Raw genomic sequence first — 25274 nt, 5'->3', positions numbered from 1 at the left:
ATGGCATATTAGGTTGCATTAGGAGGAGCATTGCCAGCAGATCCAGAGACGTGATTATTCCCCTTTATTCGGCTTTGGTGAGGCCGCTTCTGGAGTATTGTGTCCAGTTCTGGCCCCCCCACTACAGAAAGGATGTGGGCGCATTGGAGAGGGGCCAGCTGAGGGCAACCAAAATGATTAGGGGACTGGAGCACATGACTTATGATGAGAGGCTGAGGGAGTTGGGTCTGTTTAGTCTGCGGAAGTGAAGAGCGAGGGGGGATTTGAGAGAAGCCTTCAACTTCCTGAAGGGAGGTTCCTAAGGGGCTGGAGAGAGGCTGTTCTCAGTAGTGACAGATGGCAGAACAAGGAGCAATGGGCTCAAGTTGCAGCGGGGAAGGTCTAGGTTGGAGATTAGGAAAAACTATTTCCCTAGGCGGGTGGTGAAGCGCTGGGCTGGGTTCCCTAGGGAAGTAGTGGAGTCTCCATCCCTAGAGGTGTTTAAGTCTTGGCTTGACAAAGCCCTGGCCGGGTTGATTTAACTGGGGTTGGTCCTGCCTTGGGCAGGGGCTGGATTCTATGACCTGCTGACGTCTCTTCTAGCTCCATAATTCTGATTCTCTGAATTCCACAGCCAGGGCAGGGACAGGAATGTGTTTCCCCCCCCCCACACACCCTGCCTGGGTCTGGGGTCTAGCCCTGCTGGGCCCCGTGTCTGTTGGGATGGGGCCTTGAGCCCCCTGCAGGGAGCCCTCCCCTGGGTCAGGATCACCAGCCCCTCGCTGGCTCTGGCTACGGATGCTGACCAGGGCCCTGTGGGGTCCGTCTGGCCACTCCTCTAGGTCACTCCCCATCAGCACCTCCATGGACAAGTGCTGGTGCAGCCCCACTTCCTTGGGGCCCTCCCTGGCCCCCCATTTCAGATGCACCCGGGCTACGGGCACCTTAAACGGGTCCCATCTATGCTCCTCAGGGTCAGCTGAGTGTTGGGCACCATACGGTCTGGGGCCACTATATCAGGCCGGGCCAGCGTCACCTCTGCCCCTGTGTCCCAGAAACCCATCGCCGGCCTGCCATCCACCTGCAGGGTCACGGGGCTCTCGCTCCACAAGGGCCTCCCTGCCTCCACCCGGTACACAGAGAAATCTACCTCCCGAGGGTCGGAGCTCCCAGGGGAGGGGCACTGAGCATCCTCCCCCCCACTCTGAGCTCAGGGTTGTCTGCCAGCTCCTACCTCTGGGGCAGCCTGCCCTTCCTCCCGCCCCAGCCAGTTAACCCTGGAAAGTCCCAGGTTGAGGGACCTGTCCTGGTGCCTGGGGCACTGGGCTCTCTTGTGGCCTCTGCCCACAGCGATGGGAAGTTAGGACCTGCCGGCCCCTTCGGGCTGGCTCCACCCGGGCCCTGGCTGTGTCTCTGGGGGGTGGATGGCTGGCTCCTGTCTCTTGGGCTTGCCCTGTAGATGATTTCTTCTGTTGCTCAGCCATGAACCGGTCTCTGTGCGATTCCTTTTCCCTCCGGGACTCCCGTTCACACCCAGACCGGCTCTCCGTGAACTCATCCACCAGCCTCCCGGCCTCCTGAGGGTCCTCTGGCCTCCGGTCCTTGAGCCACAGCCTCAGGCTGGGCTGGCACCTTCATAGAACTGCTCCAGCATCATCAGCTTAAGCAGGTCCTCTGCGGTCTGGGCCCCGACCCCGAGCACCCACTTGCAGCCGTACTGCGCCAGGTGGGAGGCCAGATCCACACAGGTCTCCCTTGGCTCCTTCTGCACCCCCCGGAACTTCTTCCTGTACCTCTCGGGGGTCAGCCCGGACTTGTGCAGCAGGGCCCCTTTGACCCGTTCATAGTCACCGGGCTGCAGATCCTCCAGCTGGTTGAGCCCCCTGCGGCCTCCTGATCCAGCAAGGGGGGAGCGGCTGGAGCCGGTCCGCGGGGGGGACCTGGTGCAGTTCACAGGCCTGCTCAAAGGAGCTGAGGAACCGTCCACGTCCCCCACGTCCTTACACTGGGCCAACATGAGCTTCTCCAAGCGTCTGGCGGCTCCGGGCCCCCTGGGGCCCTCCCCACTCACCACAGCCGGGGCCCCTTGGCTTCTCCGCTCCGCCATGGCCCGTCGTGCTGCTTCTGCTTCTCTCAGTCCTGGCGCTCCTCCCTACGGTCCTGCCGTTCTTCCGCTTGTGACTCCAACTCCTTCATCCGCAGCTCGATCTCCAGCCGTCGCAGCTCTGCCAGGATGGACCCGCCCTGGACGAACCACTGCTGGTAGAGCTGGGCCTGGTGGGCACCAAGTCTCTCTGGTGGGCTCCTGCCCCCTCCGGTCTGAGAGCCTGAGACACTCCCAGGGGGTGTTGGGCTGCTCCCCACTGGGACAGGATCCCGGCCCCTGGACGGGTCATTCTCTTCCAGCCGGGCAATCAGCTGGGCTTTGGTTGCTTTCCCCACGGGCAGCCCCTCTCTCTGCACAGCCCCGCAGTGTCTGCCTTGAGGAGTCGGGCGCAGGCCATCTCCCCGCTGGTCCCTGGGGTGCAGACTCACCGACCGAATGCTGCAGCGCCCACGACTCCCAGGAATCGCTTCGCTCTGTCTCCAGCACCTGGCCCTTGCAAGCCCCTTCCTTCTCCTGGCACCGTCACTCGCTGCTGGAAGCCCCATCCACGCGGTGCAGCGCATCCCACTCCTGACACCAGTGTGACGGCGCGTCGGGGTCCCCCTGATCCTGCAGCCCCGGAGCAGCAAGAACAGGCTCCACCGGCCGGTAGAACAGGGGGGTCATTGCCCCTCCGGGACAGCCCAGCACAGACGGGACGTGGCTGCAGGAGTCAGGGGCTGGCAGGGGTGCCTAGACCCCTCAACTCCCAGCGCTCTGCTTAGTCTGTTCTCTCCATGGTTTTCCAACCAACAACTACCCAGCTCCCAGCCCTGCCCCCAAACCAGGTGTTCGTCTCTGCCTCCCTCCCTTTGTCTCCCCCCGGGAAGAGCCTTGTTCTCTGCCCAGGCTAGGCCCGGGTGTCGGGGCCGGTCCACACATGGGTGAGTCAGTGGGGATCTCACAGCCCAGCGCAGGGGGCCCGGGTCACAGAGCAGCCCCCCCGCACTGCGGCACACGCATGAATTCTTAGCTATAGTCCCCGGGGGGCGGCCGGCAGCCAGTGCACTCCAGCCCCGCTCCCGAGGAGCCCCCTGCCTCTGCTCCCCTCGCGGACCAGCTGCCTGACACCCGGCACTGCTGCCTCTGATACGGGACAGTGGTGCAGGGGGGCAGCAGAGCTCCAGACCCGGCACGAGCCGGAATCGAGCCGGGCTGCCCACTGTCCAGCTCCTAAGACACTTTTAACAGCAGAGCCGCAGCAGGGGTCAGGCCCGGACTGAGCCGGGCTGCTGAGAAGTGTCCTGGCTCGGGGGGAGGAAAGTAGTTTATAGCATTAACCGATTCGCTTTTGCTGATCGGTCAATTGGCTGCATTATTCTGCGCCTAAAATCCACAGGGGTTTGTGGGAAATGGGTCTTATTGAACTAAGCTGCTGTTCAGGTCAGACCCTGGGCAGCGTGCACCCCCCCGTCTATCAGCAAACCGAACCATTGCCTTCCCTCCCCCGGCATCTATGCCACCACAGGGGAAACTGAGGCACGCACACAGGACTCAGCAAATGGATTAAAAGCTCGCTGGCTGACAGACCTCAGCACGTACCTGCAAGCAGGGTGCCACCATCGCACGGCTGCATTTCTAGAGGGACCCTGCAGCGATCGGCCCTTGGCTCTAGCCCCCAGCCCTGCCCCTTGCCCCCCACCAGGCAGCTCACGACCAGCAGACCCTGCCCCAGGCTAGCTCCCCCAGCCACACAAGCACGTGGGGACAGTAGGTGGGGTGCGGTCCCCAGCCCTGGGGAGCAGGGAAGGAGGGCAGCCCCAGGCAGAGCACAGGCTCAGGGAGCGGCATGCGTGGTAGGCAGGGGAGTCTGGGTAGAGCAGCGTGTGGGCAGGGCCACGCCGCCCTCCCCCGTCTGTGCAGCCCGCGCATAGGAGCAGCACTGGTACAGGACACGAGACTCGGGGAGGATGCGTCAGGGCCTCACGCGGCCGAGGCCCGGTTGGGAAAACGCGTGGGAGCAAGGCTGGCGGGGCCCTTGTGGAGGGGCTGGGAGGGTATTTTACCCGTGGGTGGGAGTGGTGCCAGCTGCGACTGGGGTCCTGGGCCCACCGCTGCAGGGCCAGACAAGCGCCAGGGGAGAGGTGGGAGGGTCGGCAACTCTGCCCGGCAGCTGCACCGGCAGCAGGGTGAGGCGCGCAGGCGGGGAGCCAGGCCGTGGGACGGGCGCGGCCGGCAGGGGATGGGGCTGTTTCAGGTGTGTGAGCAGCCACTGGGCGTGCGGGACCCTCCGTCCCCGAGGCGGCAGCGGGTTTAGAGCAGGTCTGCTCTGGGAACTGCGGAGGGCAGGGCGCCGGATCTGGGAACGGCTCGACGGGCCGGGATTGCTGCGGGTGAAACAAGCCCCGGGCCTTTCCCAGGCAAGCGAGGGGCCCTGGCAGGCAGCAGCAACCTCCCCTCTCCCACGCCGCCCCCAAGGTCAGAGCAGGCAGAGCCGGCGGGCTCCAGGGCCTGGGATTATGCCGGAGCCCAGTAGCTGGGCGTGCACTCCTCGACCAGCCAGTCCCACACGACTTCGGATGGTCCCCTGCCCTGCACAGCCCCCCAGAACCGCGCCGGGACCCCTACCCTCCGCAGAGGGAGCTGGGCGATCCCAGACACGCGCCAGGCCGGCCCAGCGTCATCCCCCACCCCAGCTGCACGGCGGGGCCGAGCCCCTGCTCCGGGCAGCGGCACGTTCCTGGGTTCACTGATCTGGACAAACTGGAGAAGTGGTCGGAGGTCAATGGGATGAAGCTGAATAAGGACACATGCCAAGTGCCCCACTTAGGGAGGAACAGTCAGTCTCACACACTGTCACGTTACTGGATTGTGAGGGGAGCAGCCCAGGTCACTGCTGCGCCCATGGGGGTGTTTGCCCCAAAAGGTGGCGCAAAGGGGCCATGTGAGGGGTCACACGGAAGCTTACCTTCCACTGATTCTGTGTGTGCTATTCAGGAACTTGTCTAATGTCTGTGTGTGACGTTAGAAACACGGACTCTGTCGATGCTGGAAACTTCTCTGTCTGAGGCAGAGCAATGGCCGGGATGTTCGTTCATGGCTATGTGATGAGCGAGGCTCCAGGGACGATAGCTCCTGGCCGCTGACCATGTGACCTGCAGTAACCCACTGCAGCTCAGAAGGAGATGCCTGGAGAGGTATATAAGCGCCATGTGGCACCCTCCATCTTGTCTTCAGATTTGCTCTTAATCCCAGATGCAGCCTCGTAGGGAACTACGAGCCGGAAAGAATTGTGGACCCATCCTGACGTAGGATGTAACCAGAGACTTAAGACAGCAGCTGTAACATCTCTGCTACGGGCTTGCACTGAGAACTGGGAGATTCGATGCATGTAACGTATGATACTTTAACAGCCTCACTCTCCTGCTTTTCTTCCTTTTAGTAATAAACCTTTAGAGGGTAGATTCTAAAGGGTTGGCTCAGTGTGATTTCTGGATAAGATCCAGAGTGTAAATTGACCTGGGACCTGTGGCTGGTTTCTTGGGACTGAGAAGAACCCGTTTGGGGTAGGTGAGACTGGGTCCCATAACCCCTCAGCTGTGTGCAGGCCCGGGGCTGTTTGAGGCACGGAGAGAGCTGGGGATTGAGGGGTTTTGCTCGTGAGGCTTCTGGCTGGCCAGGCAGGCAGCTGAAGCGCTCGGTGAGGCTGGTTTGTGGCCTATCTGGGAAGGTCTCCAGTCTGGGGGCTGTAGGAGGCCCCAGGTTTGAGCAATTTGCCCTGAGCAGAAACCCTCAGCTGTGGCCAGACCCAGCCGGGTCTGTCACACACACCGAACGGGCAGCGACTGTCTAGGGAGGAGCCCTGCAGAAAGGGATCTAGGGGGGCAGTGGGCCACAAGCTACATAGGAGTCAACAGTGAGACGCTGTTGCAAAGAAAGCAAACCTGGTTCTGGGGGCATGAAGAGGAGTGTGGTGAGCCAGACACGAGGAGTCGTTCTCCCGCTCTGCTCTGCTCTGCTCTGCTCTGCTCTGCGCTGGTTGGGCCTCAGCTGGAGTCTTGGGTCCAGTTCTGGGCACCACATTTCAGGAAAGATGTGAAGAAATTGGAGAGGGGCCAGAGAAGAGCAACGAGAATGATGAACGGTCTGGAGAACATGGGCTAGGAGGGAAGACTGAAGGAATTGGGCTGGTTTAGTTTAAAGAGAAGAGAAGATTGAGGGGGGACATGAGAGTGGTTTTCAAGTATCTAAAAGGGTGTCACAAGGGGGAAAAAAATTGTTCCCCTTGGCCTCTGAGGACAGGACAAGCAGCAATGGGCTTAAACTGCAGCAAGGGAGGTTTAGGTTGGACATTAGGAAAAACTTCCTACCTGTCCGGATGGTGAAACACTGGGATAAGTTGCCCGGGGGGTTGTGGAATCTCCATCCCTGGGGATACTGAAGAGCAGGTTGGACAGTCCCCGGTCAGGGATGGTCAGACAGTGCTGGGCCCTGCCGAGGTCCCAGTTCTAAGGTTCTATGATTCTGTGGCCTGAGGATCCACCGTGGCTCCTGGTCCAGACAGGACAACTGGTTTGTGGGTCATGTGATCCTGAGGCTGCCTCCATCTCATCTTCACTCCCGCCCCCCGCCCCGGAAGCTCTCTGCTAGGGCCAGGGGGCCTGACCCAGCCTGAAACAGGGCATACTCCAGAGACAGTCAAGCTAGCAGCTTGCAACGTCTCTGCTAAGAACCTGCACCAGGAACTGGGGGACTGACGTGTGTGCTGGGTTCTCTGTTCCACGAGGCGTACAGATAGTGCGGAATGGCTTGCTAGTTCGAACTATCTAGCCCGTGCCGCGTGTAGCCGCGCGGCACGGGGTTCGAACAAGCCGGCATTTAAAAATGGCGCCGGCCGGCTTATGCAAATGAAGCCCGGGAAATTCAAATCCCGGGCTTCATTTGCACGTTCGGTATGCATACATTACCCCGCTAGTTCGAACTAGCGGGGTAGTGTAGATATACCCTGTGTGTGGAGTTAGAAACATGGACTCTGTAGGGATACTGGAAACTTGGCTGTCTGAGGTTGAGCAATGTTCAGCCAATGGCTATGCTACTGAGCGAGGCGCCAGGGACAATAGATCTCTACCGGCCAAAGACACACCTGGGGAATGACGCTGTAGGCCTGGCCGCTGCCCATGGGACGCTCCAGCGTGGAAGAGACCAAGGAGGGATACAAGTGCCATGTGGCATTCTCCATTTTTTGTCTTCAGCTCAGCTCTTGACCCTAGAGGCAGCTTGCAAGGAACCAGGAGCCGGGAAGAACTGTGGACCCATCCTGCCATAGGATGAATTCCAAAGACTTCTAAGCCAACAGCTGTAACATCTCTGCTGCAAGCCTGTACTGAGACCTGGGAGATTCGAGGCATGTCATGTAGGATCCTGTAACAACCTCACTCTCCCGCTTTTCTTTCTTTTAATAATAATAATAATAATTAATAAACCTTTCGATGCTAAAGGACTGGCTCAGCGTGGTTCGTGCGTAAGGTCCAGAGAGTAAGTTGATCGGGACCTGTGGCTGGTTTCTTAGAACTGGAAGAATCTGTTCAGGGTAGGTGAGATTTGGTTCAAAAACCCCTCAGCTGTGTGTCAGGCCCAGGGCTGTTTGGGACACGGATATTGCTGGGGTTTGAGGGGCTTTGCTTGTGAGGTTTCTGGCTGGCCAGGCAGGCAGCTGAAGCGCTCGGTGTGACTGGTGTGTGGCCTGTTTGGGAAGGTCTCCAGTCAGGGGCTGTAGCACCCCGCCCTGCCCCCTCGCCAACCACCCTCAGTGGCTCCTGGGCACAACCCTCCCCCCAAAGTCCTCCTGCCGGCACACACGCCACTGTGTGACTTCCCCGCCACTCCAGGGCTGGGCCCCTGCAACCTCCCAGCAAAGCCCCCTATGAGCTGCCTTCACACGGGCACTCACACTGCCCCCGCCGGCACGGCACTCCCGGCAGCCAGGCTCTGGCATGCCCCCCGCCAGCCCCAGCACTCGCTCCAGCCCCAGTCACTCCCATCGCTCATGGCTGCAGAGCATCCGCCAAGCGCGTGGTGGCTTTCTATTCCCCACCCTGCTGCGGCTGAGCCAAGGCGCCTCGCAGGCCCCACTGGCCACAAGATGATCTTGACTACAGGCTTGGGTCTGCACCCTAGCTGTGCCAGGCCAGAGTGAGATGCGGTGTCACCCCAAATAGTTATCACCATGCCTATCACACACTAGTGACTGCACAGCCACACACCACCCCCGTGCCTATCACACTCTAGTAACTGCACAGCCACACACCACCCCCGTGCCTATCACACACTAGTGACTGCACAGCCACACACCACCCCCGTGCCTATCACACACTAGTGACCGCACAGCCACACACCACCCCCGTGCCTATCACACACTAGTGACTGCACAGCCACACACCACCCCCGTGCCTATCACACACTAGTGACCGCACAGCCACACACCACCCCCGTGCCTATCACACACTAGTGACTGCACAGCCACACACCACCCCGTGCCTATCACACTCTAGTGACCGCACAGCCACACACCACCCCCGTGCCTATCACACTCTAGTAACCGCACAGCCACACACCACCCCCTTGCCTATCACACACTAGTGACCGCACAGCCACACACCACCCCCGTGCCTATCACACACTAGTGACCGCACAGCCACACACCACCCCCGTGCCTATCACACACTAGTGACCGCACAGCCACACACCACCCCCGTGCCTATCACACACTAGTGACTGCACAGCCACACACCACCCCCGTGCCTATCACACTCTAGTAACTGCACAGCCACACACCACCCCCGTGCCTATCACACACTAGTGACCGCACAGCCACACACCACCCCCGTGCCTATCACACACTAGTGACCGCACAGCCACACACCACCCCCGTGCCTATCACACACTAGTGACTGCACAGCCACACACCACCCCCGTGCCTATCACACACTAGTGACTGCACAGCCACACACCACCCCCGTGCCTATCACACACTAGTGACTGCACAGCCACACACCACCCCCGTGCCTATCACACTCTAGTGACTGCACAGCCACACACCACCCCCGTGCCTATCACACACTAGTGACTGCACAGCCACACACCACCCCCGTGCCTATCACACACTAGTGACCGCACAGCCACACACCACCCCCGTGCCTATCACACACTAGTGACCGCACAGCCACACACCACCCCCGTGCCTATCACACTCTAGTGACTGCACAGCCACACACCACCCCCGTGCCTATCACACACTAGTGACTGCACAGCCACACACCACCCCCGTGCCTATCACACACTAGTGACCGCACAGCCACACACCACCCCCGTGCCTATCACACTCTAGTGACCGCACAGCCACACACCACCCCCGTGCCTATCACACTCTAGTGACTGCACAGCCACACACCACCCCCGTGCCTATCACACACTAGTGACTGCACAGCCACACACCACCCCCATGCCTATCACACACTAGTGACTGCACAGCCACACACCACCCCCGTGCCTATCACACACTAGTGACTGCACAGCCACACACCACCCCCGTGCCTATCACTCTAGTGACTGCACAGCCACACACCACCCCCGTGCCTATCACACACTAGTGACTGCACAGCCACACACCACCCCCGTGCCTATCACACACTAGTGACCGCACAGCCACACACCACCCCCGTGCCTATCACACTCTAGTGACCACACAGCCACACACCACCCCCGTGCCTATCACACTCTAGTGACTGCACAGCCACACACCACCCCCGTGCCTATCACACACAAGTGACTGCACAGCCACACACCACCCCCGTGCCTATCACACTCTAGTGACCGCACAGCCACACACCACCCCCGTGCCTATCATACTCTAGTGACCGCACAGCCACACACCACCCCCGTGCCTATCACACTCTAGTGACCGCACAGCCACACACCACCCCCGTGCCTATCACACACTAGTGACCGCACAGCCACACACCACCCCCGTGCCTATCACACTCTAGTGACCGCACAGCCACACACCACCCCCGTGCCTATCACACTCTAGTGACCGCACAGCCACACACCACCCCCGTGCCTATCACACTCTAGTGACTGCACAGCCACACACCACCCCCGTGCCTATCACACACTAGTGACTGCACAGCCACACACCACCCCCATGCCTATCACACACTAGTGACTGCACAGCCACACACCACCCCCGTGCCTATCACACACTAGTGACTGCACAGCCACACACCACCCCCGTGCCTATCACTCTAGTGACTGCACAGCCACACACCACCCCCGTGCCTATCACACACTAGTGACTGCACAGCCACACACCACCCCCGTGCCTATCACACACTAGTGACCGCACAGCCACACACCACCCCCGTGCCTATCACACTCTAGTGACCACACAGCCAGACACCACCCCCGTGCCTATCACACTCTAGTGACTGCACAGCCACACACCACCCCCATGCCTATCACACACTAGTGACTGCACAGCCACACACCACCCCCGTGCCTATCACACACTAGTGACTGCACAGCCACACACCACCCCCGTGCCTATCACTCTAGTGACTGCACAGCCACACACCACCCCCGTGCCTATCACACACTAGTGACTGCACAGCCACACACCACCCCCGTGCCTATCACACACTAGTGACCGCACAGCCACACACCACCCCCGTGCCTATCACACTCTAGTGACCACACAGCCAGACACCACCCCCGTGCCTATCACACTCTAGTGACTGCACAGCCACACACCACCCCCGTGCCTATCACACACAAGTGACTGCACAGCCACACACCACCCCCGTGCCTATCACACTCTAGTGACCGCACAGCCACACACCACCCCCGTGCCTATCATACTCTAGTGACCGCACAGCCACACACCACCCCCGTGCCTATCACACTCTAGTGACCGCACAGCCACACACCACCCCCGTGCCTATCACACACTAGTGACCGCACAGCCACACACCACCCCCGTGCCTATCACACTCTAGTGACCGCACAGCCACACACCACCCCCGTGCCTATCACACTCTAGTGACTGCACAGCCACACACCACCCCCGTGCCTATCACACACAAGTGACCGCACAGCCACACACCACCCCCGTGCCTATCACACTCTAGTGACCGCACAACCACACACCACCCCCGTGCCTATCACACACTAGTGACCGCACAGCCACACACCACCCCCGTGCCTATCATACTCTAGTGACCGCACAGCCACACACCACCCCCGTGCCTATCACACTCTAGTGACCGCACAGCCACACACCACCCCCGTGCCTATCACACTCTAGTGACCGCACAGCCACACACCACCCCCGTGCCTATCACACTCTAGTGACCGCACAGCCACACACCACCCCCGTGCCTATCATACTCTAGTGACCGCACAGCCACACACCACCCCCGAGCCTATCACACTCTAGTGACCGCACAGCCACACACCACCCCCGTGCCTATCACACTCTAGTGACCGCACAGCCACACACCACCCCCGTGCCTATCATACTCTAGTGACCGCACAGCCACACACCACCCCCGTGCCTATCACACACAAGTGACCGCACAGCCACACACCACCCCCGTGCCTATCACACTCTAGTGACCGCACAGCCACACACCACCCCCGTGCCTATCATACTCTAGTGACCGCACAGCCACACACCACCCCCGTGCCTATCATACTCTAGTGACTGCACAGCCACACACCACCCCCGTGCCTATCACACACTAGTGACCGCACAGCCACACACCACCCCCGTGCCTATCACACTCTAGTGACTGCACAGCCACACACCACCCCCGTGCCTATCACACACTAGTGACCGCACAGCCACACACCACCCCCGTGCCTATCACACTCTAGTGACTGCACAGCCACACACCACCCCCGTGCCTATCACACACTAGTGACCGCACAGCCACACACCACCCCTGTGCCTATCACACACTAGTGACCGCACAGCCACATGCCTCCTCTGTGCCTGTCACACACTAGTGACTGCAGGGCCACATTCTTCCCCCAAGCCTTACACACTGGTGACTGCACAGCTGCACACTTGCCCCATCCCTATCACACATTAATGACCACATACCACCCCCATGCCTATCACACACTAGTGACTGCACGGCTGCACACCAGCACAGTGACACACAGGACAGTGGAGACGGGACCCTCTGCCTCACCCTGCCGGGAGTTGGGTCCAATGCCCACAGTTCTCACTGGTCTGTCCCGAGTCTCTGTTTGGCCTGGGAGTGCCCAGCGGTTTGCCCCAGCAGGGATGAGGCCCAGGGCCTGGCTGGAACCTCTGCCCTGCCCCACGCGCAGCTGGGGGGTAACACTGGCTGGCTCCTGCCCTGCGCCCTGGCACTGCCCGTCTCCGCCAACCACTCAGCCGCCTCTGGGCTTGGAGGAACCTGGCTGCTCCTGGATCGTCTCCCCCGAGGCCTGGCCCCCAGCGATCCCCGACTGCTCTGCTCAGCGTGGGGCCTCTCCTGCGCCCCACAGGACAAACGGCCCGGCCTCGCTGCCAGGGACCCGTCCCGCCCAGGCCGCGGGGGGACGTGCAGGGGCCGCCAGCGCACGGCGGCCCTGAAGCCATGCACAGCGACACGGAGCCCCAGGCGCCGCCCCGCACCTACCTTCTCCCGCTGCACCAGCTTCTTGTAGACGGCGTCGGGGAAGGAGCGGAGCGGGCAGAACTTGCCGGTGCCCTCGGCGCACATGAAGACGCCGTTCTCGTAGACCACGCGCCCGCGGCTGATGGTGACCAGCGGCACCCCGTGGCACCGCATGTTCTCGTACAGGTTGATGTCGCCGCCCTGCACCTGGGTGCTGGCAGAGATGGTCCTGCGGGGCACAGCGAGAGGGCAGCTTACCGCCCGCCCAGCCCTGGGGCCTGTGCAGAGCCAGCAGCGCCTCCTGCCAGGGCCCCGGAGCAACACGCCCCCCGCCAGGGTGAGTCCTGGGCCTGCCTAGATTGCCCTCCCCCCGGCAGAGCCCCACGCCCACCTGGTGGCTTCCGGGTCCCATACCACCACGTCGGCGTCAGCTCCAGGGATGATGCGGCCCTTCCGCGGGTACAGGTTGTAGATCTTGGCCGCGTTCGAGCTGGTCACGGCTACAAAGCGGTTCTCGTCCATCTTGCCCCCGACCTGCAAACGCACAGCAGGGGGCTGGGACGGGGGCAGCTGCTCTGCCCCGCTCCCTGTGGGATGGCCGGGGGCGCAGCTGTCAGAGGGACCCTTGCCGCCAGCAGCGCATCCTGCCCCATCTCTAGAGCCCAGCACATTTTTTATCTGCATCCACAAAAATGAGCCGCTGGTACCAGCACCAACAGCTGCAGCCGCCCCCAGATGAAGGGTGTTAAGAAGCGGTTACTGGCTAATTGTGCAGTCCATACAATCCGCAGCCACCCACAGCTACACAACGACAGCTCCCTGCGCCGACAGCCACACCCACGGCTGCCCACAGACACAGAGAGGCTCCCCACACCAACAGCTGTGCCTGCAGATTAAAGTGGGGGACTTTAATCACCCTGACATCTGTTGGGAAACCAACACGGCAGAACACAGGTAATCCAGGAAGTTTTTGGAGAATGTTGGGGATAACTTCTTGACACAAGTGCTGAAGGATCCGACCAGGGGCCGTGCGCAGCTTCACCTTCTGCTCACAAACAGGGAGGAACTAATAGGGGAAGCAGAGGTGGGTGACAACCTGGGAAGCAGTGATCATGAGATGGTAGATTTCAGGATCCTGACCAAGGGAAGAAAAGAGAGTAGTAAAATACACACCTTGGACTTCAAAAAAGCAGATTTTGACTCCCTCAGAGACCTGATGGGCAGAATCCCCTGGGATGCTAACATGAAGGGGAAAGGAGTCCAGGACAGCTGGCAGGATTTTAAAGAAGCCTTATTGAAAGCACAGAAAGAAACCATCCCGACGCGTAGCAAGAGAGGCAAACGTGGTAGGAGACTGGATTGGCTTATGGGGGAAATCCTTGGTGAACTTAAGCACAAAAAGGAAGCTTACAAAGAGTGGAAACTTGGACAAATCACCAGGGAGGGGTTTAAAGGTCTAGTTCGAGAATGCCGGGGGGTTATCAGGAAGGCGAAAGCACAGATGGAATTGCAACTAGTTAAGGATGTGAAGGGTAACAAGAAAGGTTTCTACAGGCATGTTAACAAGAAGAAGGTTGGAGAGGGCGGATAAAGAAAAGTTATTTATTAGTTCCCATAATAGAAGAACTAGAGGACACCAAATGAAATTAATGGGTAGCAGGTTTAAAACTAATAAAAGAAAGTTCTTCTTTTTGTAAAGAACAAATCATGTCAAACCAATCTGATAGCTTTCTTTAATAGGATAACGAGTCTGGTGGATAAGGGAGAAGTGGTGGATGTGGTATACCTAGACTTTAGTAAGGCGTTTGATACAGTCTCGCATGATATTCTTATCAATAAACTAGGCAAATACAACTTAGATGGGGCCACTATAAGGCAGGTACATAACTGGCTGGATAACCGTACTCAGAGAGTAGTTATTAATGGCTCACAATCCTGCTGGAAAGGCAGAACAAGTGGGGTTCCACAGGGGTCTGTTTTGGGACCGGCTCTGTTCAATATCTTCATCAACGATTTAGATATTGGCATAGAAAGTACGCTTATTACGTTTGCAGATGATACCAAGCTGGGAGGGGTTGCAACTAATCTGGAGGACAGGGTCATAATTCAAAATGACCTGGACAAATTGGAGAAATGGTCTGAGGTAAACAGGATGAAGTTTAATAAAGAGAAATGCAAAGTGCTCCACTTAGGAAGGAACAATCAGTTTCACACACACAGAATGGGAAGCGACTGTCTAGGAAGGAGTACGGCAGAAAGAGATCTAGGGGTTATAGTGGACCATAAGCTAAATATGAGTCAGCAGCGTGATGCTATTGCAAAAAAAGCAAACATGATTCTGGGAGGCATTAACAGGTGTGTTGTGAGCAAGACACGAGATGTCCTTCTTCCGCTCTGCTCTGGTTAGGCCTCAATTGGAGTCTTGTGTCCAGTTCTGGGCACTGCATTTCAAGAAAGATGTGGAGAAATTGGAGAGGGTCCAGAGAAGAGCAACAAGAATGATTAACGGTCTAGAAATCATGAGCTATGAAGGAAGGCTGAAGGAATTGGGTTTGTTTATTTTGGAAAAGAGAAGATTGAGGAGGGACATGAGAGCCGTTTTCAGGTATCTAAAAGGGTGTCATAAGGAGGAGGGAGAAAACTTGTTCATTTTGGCCTCTGAGGATAGAACAAGAAGCAATGGGCTTAAACAGCAGCAAGGGAGGTTTAGATTGGACATTAGGAAAAAGTTCCCAACTGTCAGGGTGGTCAAACACTGGAATAAATTGCCCAGGGAGGTTGTGGAATCCCCATCTGTGGAGATATTTAAGAGTAGGTTAGATAAATGTCTATCAGGGATGGTCTAGACAGTATTTGGTCCTGCCGTGAGGCAAGGGGACTGGACTCGATGACCTCTCGAGGTCCCTTCCAGTCCTAGTATTCTATGATTCTATGATTCACACAGCGTGTAGTCAACCTGTGGAACTCCTTGCCACAGGAGGCTGTGAAGACTAGGACTATAACAGAGTTTAAAGAGAAGCTAGATAATTTCATGGAGGTTAGGTCCATAAAAGGCTATTAGCCAGGGGATAAAATGGTGTCCCTGGCCTCTGATTGTCAGAGGATGAAGAGGGATGGCAGGAGACAAATCGCTTGATCATTGTCTTCAGTCCACCCTCTCTGGGGCACCGGCACTGACCACTGTCGGCAGACAGGCTACTGGGCTAGATGGACCTTTGGTCTGACCCAGTGTGACGACGCGTTGGGGGTTCCCCGATGCCTGAATCCCCGGAATGGCACGGACAGACTCCCCCAGCCAGTAGAATAGAGGTGGTTTATTGCTTCTCCAGGATACAGCACAGCACAGATGTCATCAGGTTACAGGGCAGGCGTAGGATGCCTCAGCCCCCCCTTGATATGGGGGGGGGTCTCCCCCCAGCCTGTTCCTGAGGCTGCTTCCTCCATGCTCCCAGACCGAAACTAACTAACTCTCCTCCAGCCCTGCCCCCCAGCCAGGGCAGCATCCACCTTCCTTCGTTTCTCTCCCTGGGGGGTAGCTGGTCAGACAGGTTGAGAGACCCCTCTTTGCATAATGACTCATCCCCTGTCTTGCTCGGTGGTGCTACAGACAGTAGACAGTGAGTTAGCAAGTTACCCCCCACTACGTCACACCCAGTACGGCCGTTCTTATGGTGATCAGAGAGGGTGTGCGGCCCCAATGGATGAAGGAGGTAACCTAGTGACAGATGATGTGGGGAAAGCTGAAGTACTCAATGCTTTCTTTGCCTCTGTATTCACGGTCAAGGTGGACTCCCGGACTAATGCGCTAAGTGACGCAAGATGGGAAGAAGATGGACAGCCTGTGGTGGGTAAAGAACAGGTTAGGAACTATTTAGAAAAGCTAAACGTACGCAAATCTATGGGTCCGGACTTAATGCACCTGAGGGTACTGAGGGAATTGGCAAATGTCATTGAGGAGCCTTTGGCCATTATCTTTGAAAAGTCGTGGAGATCGGGAGAAATCCTGGATGATTGGAAAAAGGCAAATGTAGTGCCCATCTTCAACAAAGGGAAGAAGGACGATCCAGGGAACTATAGGCCGGTCATTTTTACCTCAGATCCTGGAAAAGTCATGGAAGGGATCCTTAACAAATCCATATTGAGGCACTTGGAAGAGAGGAAAGTGATTAGGAATAGTCAGCATGGATTCACAAAGGGCAAGTCGTACCTGACCAATCTGATTAGCTTCTATGATGAGGGCTCTGTGGACGTGGGAAAGTCAGTGGATGTGATAGACCTTGACTTTAGCAAGGCTTTTGATACGGTCTCCCACAATATTCTTGCCAGCAAGTTAAGGGAATGTGGATTGGATAAATGGACGGTAAGATGGATAGAAAGATGGCTAGAAGGCCGGGCCCAGCGGGTAGTGATCAACGGCTCAATGTCAGGATGGCGGTCGGTTTCTAGCGGAGTGCCCCAAGGTTCAGTTCTAGGACCGGTTTTGTTCAATATCTTTATTAATGTCCTGCCTAAGGGGATGGATTGCACCCTCAGCAAGTTTGCAGATGACGCTAAACTAGGGGGAGAGGTAGATACGCTTAAGGGCGGAGATATTGTCCAGAGTGACTTAGACAAATTGGAGGATTGGGCCACAAGAAATCTGATGAGGTTCAACAAGGACAAGTGTAGAGTCCTGCACTTGGGACGGAAGAATCCCAAGCATAGTTACAGGCTGGGGACCGACTGGCTAAGTAGCAGTTCTGCAGAAAAGGGCCTGGGGGTTACAGTGGATGAGAAGCTGGAGATGAGTCACCAGGGGGCCCTTGTAGTCACGAAGGCTAATGGTATATTGGGGTACATTAGGAGGAGCATTGGCAGCAGATCCAGAGATGTCATCATTCCCCTTTATTCGGCTCTGGTGAGGCCACATCTGGAGTATTGTGTCCAGTTCTGGCCCCCCCACTACAAAAAGGATGTGGACGCATTGGAGAGGGTCCAGCAGAGGGCAACCAAAATGATTAGGGGGATGGAGCCTATGACTTATGAGGAGAGGCTGAGGGACTTGGGTCTGTTTAGTCTGTAGAAGCGAAGAGTGAGGGGGGATTTGAGAGCAGCCTTCAACTTCCTGAAGGGAGGTTCCAAAGAGGATGGAGAGAGGCTGTTCTCAGTAGTGACAGATGCAGAACAAGGAGCAATGGGCTCAAGTTGTGGTGGGAGAGGTCCAGGTTGGATATTAGGAAAAACTATTTCCCTAGGCGGGTGGTGAAGCGCTGGGCTGGGTTCCCTAGGGAAGTAGTGGAGTCTCCATCCCTAGAGGTGTTTAAGTCTCGGCTTGACAAAGCCCTGGCTGGGTTGATTGAGTTGGGATTGGTCCTGCCTAGAGCAGGGGGCTGGACTTGTTGACTCCTGAGTCTCTTCCAGTTCTATGATCCTAAGTGGACATGCCCAGCTGTGCAGGGCTCTGTTCATCACGCCAGTGGCTGGGACAGGAAGCTGCACTTGCCTCCATCGCCCCCTGGGGGGTGCCCTACACAGGGCTCCAGCTCCATCCTTCCTAGCTCACCCCACCCCATGCAGCAGGGCTGAGCGGGGGGCAGCCTTGTGCCCAGCTGCTCACTCACAGAAGCCTAGAATCCCAGGGCGGGAGAGACCTCAGGAGGCAGCGAGTCCAGCCCCGGCCCAAGGCAGGACCAACCCAACTCGATCAGCCCAGCCAGGCCCTTGTCCAGCGGGGACATAAACCCCTCTAGGGATGGAGACTCCCCCCTCTCCAGGGAACCCAGCCCAGGGCGTCCCCCCTGCCTAGGGGAATCCTTTGTCCTAATCTCCTACCTAGACCCCCCCTGCAACGTGAGCCCATCGCGCCTCGTGGAACGAGGGGTACCGGTAGTTCGGAATAGGAGTAGGAAGCCTCGTCCGAACTACCTGGTCTGTGCCGCGTGGAGCCGCGGGCACGGAGTCCGCACTAGCGGGGATTTAAAAATGGTGGCGCCCGGCAACATGCAAATGAAGCCCGGGAAATTCAAATCCTGGGCTTCATTTGCAACTCGGGTTGCCTACGTTAACCCCCCAGTTAATGACACACCCTCCCTCTTCTCTTCCGCAGACTAAACAGACCCAAATCCCTCAGTCGCTCCCCGTAGGTCATGTGCTCTGTGATGCTGGGGGGCTGTGCACTCGCTGGTCGCTGTGCTCGGGCTGTGGGCGCCCCCCACTGGCTTGTGTCTGGGCACTGCCCAGCGGGGGTCACCCCTAAGCCGGCGGGGCTTCTCACCTCAGCGAAGGAAGGGGGTGGCTGCCGGGGGGCGGTGTGTTCCCTGGTTTGGGGAGAGGCAGTTTTTGGCTGGGAAAACACGAAGAGAGGAGACTAAGCTGAGGGCTGGGGGTTGAGGGGCTGGTGGACCCTACCCCAAGGGGTCTGAGGCTGCCGGGCCCTGACTCCTGCAGCCACCTCACGTCTGTGCTGGGCTGTCCCGGAGGAGCAATAACCCCCCTGTTCTACTGGCTGGCGGAGTCTCATCTTCCTGCGGACAGGGGTGCAGGATCGGGGGGATCCCCAATGCGCTGCCACACACTCCAGCCCCCAAATCATTTTGGTTGCCCTCCGCTGGCCCCTCTCCAATGCGTCCACATCCTGTCTGTAGTGGGGGGCCCAGAACTGGACACAATACTCCAGATGCGGCCTCCCCAGAGCCGAATAAAGGGGAATGACACCTCTGGATCTGCTGGCAATGCTCCTCTTAATGCACCTAATATGCCATTAGCCTTCTTGGCTACAAGGGCCCCTGGTGACTCATCTCCAGCTTCTCATCCACTGTAACCCCCAGGTCCTTTTCTGCAGAACTACTACTTAACCGGTTGGTCCCCAGCCTGTACCAATGCTTGGGATTCTTCCGTCCCAAGGGCAGGACTCTGCACTTGTCCTTGTTGAACCTGATCAGGTTTCTTTTCGCCCAATCCTCTAATCTGCCCAGGTCACTCTGGACCCTTCCCTGCCCCCCAGCGTATCCCTCTCCCCCAGCTTAGTGTCATGCGCAGACTTGCTGAGGGTGAAACCCATCCCCTCAGCCAGGTCAGTCATAAAGATGCTGAACAAAACCAGCCCCAGAACCGATCCTTGGGGCACTCCACTAGACACCGACCGCCAACCTGACACCGAGCCGTTGATCCCGACCCGCTGGGCCCGACAGTCTAGCCAGCTTTCTGTCCATCTTACTGTCCATGTATCCAATCCCGACTCCCTTCAGCTTTGCTGAGATGCCTACACTCAGTGCCTCCCACTCAGTTACCAGCGCCCCACTGGAGGGCAGCTCCACTCCAGGACCGGGACGCCGGGCTCTGGGCCAGGGCGCGGTGCAGTGCTGCTGGCGGGCCTGGGCTCCCTGCAGCTGGGGAGCTGTGCCGGCCAAGTCCCGGCTCCGGGCGAGGCTCCTGCCGTGCCACGTACCACGCCCCGCTCCCAGATGATGCTCATGCGGTCCTGTACGCCGCTCACGCCGTGGGGGATCTTGGTGAAGTCCTCCTTGCCCATGGCTTTCTGCTTGGTGGTGAAGGGCCGGTGGTCGGACGCCACGACGTTCAGGGTGTCGCTGCCGGGAGAGGGGAGCAGGGTCAGTGCTGCTCTCTGGAGGGCCCCAGCCCACGGCTCGGCCCCCCGGTGCTGGGCTGTGGAGCAGGGCCCAGCCCCGCACCCGCAGGATTAGCCCCTCCCCGGCTGCCCTTACTTGGCGAGCAGGCTCATGAGGTAGGTGGAGGTGTTGGTGTCCAGGCGCAGGGGCGGCACCGTGACATAGGCAGCGGCGTGGGACCAGTCCTGGTGGTAATAGTGCAGGCCAGTCAGCGTGGCGTGCGCCGTCGTGGTCTCTGCATACACCACCTTCCCTGCGAGGAGAGGGGACACGGGGGTCGGGCTGCAGCCTGGGGACAGGAGCATTTCTCCTGCTAGGCACCTGGCCAGGCAGCATGCGGATTCCTGCCCCGGGGAGCTGGCGGACTGGCCCCAGCCATGTGGGCCGTGTCACCCTGTTGGTATGAGGGAAACCACGGCAGGGGGAAGAGGAGGGACTCCCCTTAGTCACATGTCAGCAGAGCCAGGCAGGGACTAGGACATGAGCCCTCACCCCAGGCCTGCGCTGAGACCACGGAACCTCTGCCGGGCAGCAACGCGGCTGGGGCTTGGCCGGCCCCTCTGTGCTTGGGGAAGTGGGATCAGTGGGACGTGCATGTTGGGGGCCAGGTGGAGGGGTGCGGTTGGGCTGCGGGACCCCTCTGGAGACGGCTCTGTGGGGCAGGTGGGCGTGGGGCCTGCAGGACCCCTCTGGAGACGGCTCTGTGGGGCAGGCCCGGCGGGGCAGGTGGGCGTGGGGGCTGCAGGACCCCTTTGGAGGCGGCTCTGTGGGGCAGGCCCAGTGGGGCAGGTGGGCGTGGGGGCTGCAGGACCCCTCTGGAGACGGCTCTGTGGGGCAGGCCCGGCGGGGCAGGTGGACGTGGGGGCTGTGGGACCCCTTTGGAGACGGCTCTGTGGGGCAGGCCCGGCGGGGCAGGTGGACGTGGGGGCTGTGGGACCCCTCTGGAGGCGGCTCTGTGGGGCAGGCCCGGCGAGGCAGGTGGACGTGGGGGCTGCGGGACCCCTTTGGAGACGGCTCTGTGGGGCAGGCCCGGCGGGGCAGGTGGACGTGGGGGCTGCGGGACCCCTTTGGAGACGGCTCTGTGGGGCAGGCCCGGCGGGGCAGGTGGACGTGGGGGCTGCGGGACCCCTTTGGAGACGGCTCTGTGGGGCAGGCCCCGCGGGGCAGGTGGGCGTGGGGGCTGCGGGACCCCTCTGGAGACGGCTCTGTGGGGCAGGCCCCGCGGGGCAGGTGGGCGTGGGGGCTGCGGGACCCCTCTGGAGACGGCTCTGTGGGGCAGGCCCAGCGGGGCAGGTGGGCGTGGGGGCTGTGGGACCCCTTTGGAGACGGCTCTGTGGGGCAGGCCCGGCGGGGCAGGTGGATGTGGGGGCTGTGGGACCCCTCTGGAGACGGCTCTGTGGGGCAGGCCCAGTGGGGCAGGTGGATGTGGGGGCTGTGGGACCCCTTTGGAGACGGCTCTGTGGGGCAGGCCCAGTGGGGCAGGTGGATGTGGGGGCTGTGGGACCCCTTTGGAGACGGCTCTGTGGGGCAGGCCCGGCGGGGCAGGTGGATGTGGGGGCTGTGGGACCCCTTTGGAGACGGCTCTGTGGGGCAGGCCCGGCGGGGCAGGTGGATGTGGGGGCTGTGGGACCCCTTTGGAGACGGCTCTGTGGGGCAGGCCCGGCGGGGCAGGTGGATGTGGGGGCTGTGGGACCCCTTTGGAGACGGCTCTGTGGGGCAGGCCCGGCGGGGCAGGTGGACGTGGGGGCTGCGGGACCCCTTTGGAGACGGCTCTGTGGGGCAGGCCCGGCGGGGCAGGTGGGCGTGGGGGCTGCGGGACCCCTTTGGAGACGGCTCTGTGGGGCAGGCCCAGTGGGGCAGGTGGGCGTGGGGGCTGCGGGACCCCTTTGGAGACGGCTCTGTGGGGCAGGCCCGGCGGGGCAGGTGGGCGTGGGGGCTGTGGGACCCCTTTGGAGACGGCTCTGTGGGGCAGGCCCGGCGGGGCAGGTGGACGTGGGGGCTGCAGGACCCCTCTGGAGACGGCTCTGTGGGGCAGGCCCAGTGGGGCAGGTGGGTGTGGGGGCTGCAGGACCCCTCTGGAGACGGCTCTGTGGGGCAGGCCCGGCGAGGCAGGTGGACGTGGGGGCTGCGGGACCCCTCTGGAGACGGCTCTGTGGGGCAGGCCCGGCGGGGCAGGTGGACGTGGGGGCTGCAGGACCCCTCTGGAGACGGCTCTGTGGGGCAGGCCCGGCGGGCAGCAGGTTGGACGGGGGGGTGCCAAGGAAGCACGGGGGAATTTGGGGATCTCCTGGCTGCCCGGGGGCACGTGCTGAACCTGCAGTCGGGCCGGGGTCGCTCCCGTGGGATTCCCAGGGCCCTGGACACGCCCGTGACGACTAGAACGTCCCCAGCCCAGTGGCCAATCGGGGCCTGACGCTGCCCAGTCCCCGGCCAGGCGCAGAGCCCTGGGGGCAGCCCCCCTACCTTGCATCTTCGCAGCTGCCACGACGTCGCCGGCCGACACGCTGGACACGTTCACCAGGTAGACGGGGCAGTGAGTCTGGGAGGGACAGCGCGGGCTCAGCCCTGGCCAGCTGGCTCCTGCGGCCCCCGCCCCCCGCCCAGCCCCCTGTGTGAGGCCAGGGCTGACTATGGCTGGGGCGGCGGAGGGGTTTTGCTCGGTTTGAGCGGACGCCCCCAGGCCGGCCCAGCCCGTCACACCAGCACGACGGCGGCCAGACGGGATCGGCCCAGAGGCCCAGCCAGCCCCGGGGCCTGTCCGCCCACAGTGGCCAGGCCAGGTGCCCCGGACGGGGTGGACCCTTCCGTCACCCACAGGCAGCGCCCGGCCCCTGCCTGGGCCTGGCTCAGGGGCTGCCAAAGACCCGGGCCCAGGAAGGGAGGGTAAGTCGCAGGGCGGGGCACCGGAGTCCGCTCCCCCCCAGGGACACCCCTGCAGCCAGGGCTGCCCCAGCCAGGCCACCGCCCGCAGGGCGCGACTCGGGGCCGCGCGACTCTGCCTCCGGCTGGGGGCTCTGCCAGGCACTCACCCGGTTGGCAATGGTGATCACTCGGTGCGCGGCTTCAGCCTCCACCTGGGGTCAGAAAACACGGTGACGGGCTGAGGGGGGGGGCAGGACCTGCCGGGCCCCCACCCAGAGCACTCAGCCCCCGGCTCCCAAACAAACCACCACAACAGCTCACCCCCCAGCCAGAGGGCCGGGCCTCCCTGCCCCCCAGCTCACCCCCCAGCCAGAGGGCCGGGCCTCCCTGCCCCCCAGCTCACCCCCCAGCCAGAGGGCCGGGCCTCCCTGCCCCACAGCTCACCCCCCAGCCAGAGGGCCGGGCCTTCCTGCCCCCCAGCTCACCCCCCAGCCAGAGGGCCGGGCCTCCCTGCCCCACAGCTCACCCCCCAGCCAGAGGGCCGGGCCTCCCTGCCCCCCAGCTCAGCCCAGCCCCCAGCCAGAGGGCCGGGCCTCTGCCCCACAGCCCTGCCCACAGCCAGAGGGCCGGGCCTCCCTGCCCCCCAGCTCAGCCCAGCCCCCAGCCAGAGGGCCGGGCCTCTGCCCCACAGCCCTGCCCACAGCCAGAGGGCTGGGCCTTCCTGCCCCCCAGCTCAGCCCAGCCCCCAGCCAGAGGGCCGGGCCTTCCTGCCCCCCAGCTCAGCCCACAGCCAGAGGGCCGGGCCTTCCTGCCCCACAGCTCACCCCCCAGCCAGAGGGCCGGGCCTTCCTGCCCCCCAGCTCAGCCCAGCCCACAGCCAGAGGGCCGGGCCTCTGCCCCACAGCCCCGCCCCCAGCCAGAGGGCCGGGCCTCCCTGCCCCCCAGCTCAGCCTAGCCCCCAGCCAGAGGGCCGGGCCTCCCTGCCCCACAGCTCAGCCCAGCCCAGAGCCAGAGGGCCGGGCCTTCCTGCCCCCCAGCTCACCCCCCAGCCAGAGGGCCGGGCCTCCCTGCCCCCCAGCTCACCCCAGCCCACAGCCAGAGGGCCGGGCCTTCCTGCCCCACAGCTCAGCCCAGCCCACAGCCAGAGGGCCGGGCCTCCCTGCCCCACAGCCCAGCCCCCAGCCAGAGGGCCAGGCCTCTCTGCCCCACAGCCCAGCCCCCAGCCAGAGGGCCAGGCCTCCCTGCCCCACAGCCCAGCCCCCAGCCAGAGGGCCGGGGCCTCCCTGCCCCACAGCCCAGCCCCCAGCCAGAGGGCCGGGGCCTCCCTGCCCCACAGCCCAGCCCCCAGCCAGAGGGCCGGGCCTTCCTTCCTGCCCCACACACAGCCGGGCCAGGGGCGGGACCTCCCATGCTCCCCACACAGCTGGGCCAGGCCGTGGTCGGCCGCTGGCACACGAGGCCGGCACTCGGCTGTTCCGGGGCAGCGTGCGGGGCCGGGCGGGGCGTGTTGGCCAGCGCCCTGGCGGCGCCCGTGGGAGCCAGGGGGGCGGGAGAGTGGAGAAGGGCTGGGGAGGGCAGGGTGCCCGGCGCCGGCCTCACCTCCTCCGGTCGGCTGATCTCGATCCCCTCCGGCCCCGTGATGCCCAGATCCAGCGCCTCCTTCGCGCCCTGCGAGGGAAGGGGGGTCAGGGGAGCCCAGGGCTGGGCTGGGCTGAGCGGCTGCCCCCTGGCCCAGGCCCCTCTCCACCTAGCTGGGTCCTGGCAACCCGATGACATTGCGAGCCCAGCCCCTCGTGCCCCCTCGCCCTGCTCTGGGTAGCTCCTCCAGGGGCCTGCCCCCGCCTCCGGGGCCAGCGAGAGCCACCGAACCCACCAGGACCCTGGGTGCCTCCCTGGCCCACGGGCAGCCTGACATGGCTGGCTGGGAGCCGGTGCCCGCTTGGCAGCACATGCAGGCAGGGCCCTCCACACCCTGGGCTGGTCCCTGGCCGTAGGGCTGGGTGCCAGCAGCAGCGAGGACCCGGGCTGGGGGCAGGGAGGAACAGCCCCGCC

General features: G+C 61.4%; 1 protein-coding gene and 1 pseudogene across 6 annotated transcripts in view; both read right to left on the bottom strand.

The window, feature by feature from the left end:
- Positions 1-25274, bottom strand: part of DPYSL5 (dihydropyrimidinase like 5) — a 102152-nt gene that overhangs the window by 41317 nt on the left and 35561 nt on the right. For all 6 annotated transcript variants that reach the window (XM_075914553.2, XM_075914552.2, XM_075914556.2 and 3 more), the window contains 7 exons: positions 24822-24890; positions 23390-23434; positions 22824-22899; positions 20457-20613; positions 20180-20321; positions 13145-13287; positions 12775-12982 (listed from right to left, as the gene is read on the bottom strand). In XM_075914553.2, coding sequence (XP_075770668.1) covers positions 12775-12982; positions 13145-13287; positions 20180-20321; positions 20457-20613; positions 22824-22899; positions 23390-23434; positions 24822-24890 — 840 coding nt within the window. The remainder of the gene's footprint in view (positions 1-12774; positions 12983-13144; positions 13288-20179; positions 20322-20456; positions 20614-22823; positions 22900-23389; positions 23435-24821; positions 24891-25274) is intronic.
- Positions 374-6087, bottom strand: LOC149524595 (uncharacterized; annotated as a pseudogene).

Source organism: Pelodiscus sinensis, chromosome 3 (assembly GCF_052426305.1).
Source record: "Pelodiscus sinensis isolate ZL-2025 chromosome 3, ASM5242630v1, whole genome shotgun sequence".
NCBI classification, from domain to species: Eukaryota; Metazoa; Chordata; order Testudines; family Trionychidae; genus Pelodiscus; species Pelodiscus sinensis.
The sequence above is the reverse complement of the archived record's forward strand: the minus strand, read 5'-3'. Positions and strand labels throughout refer to the sequence as shown.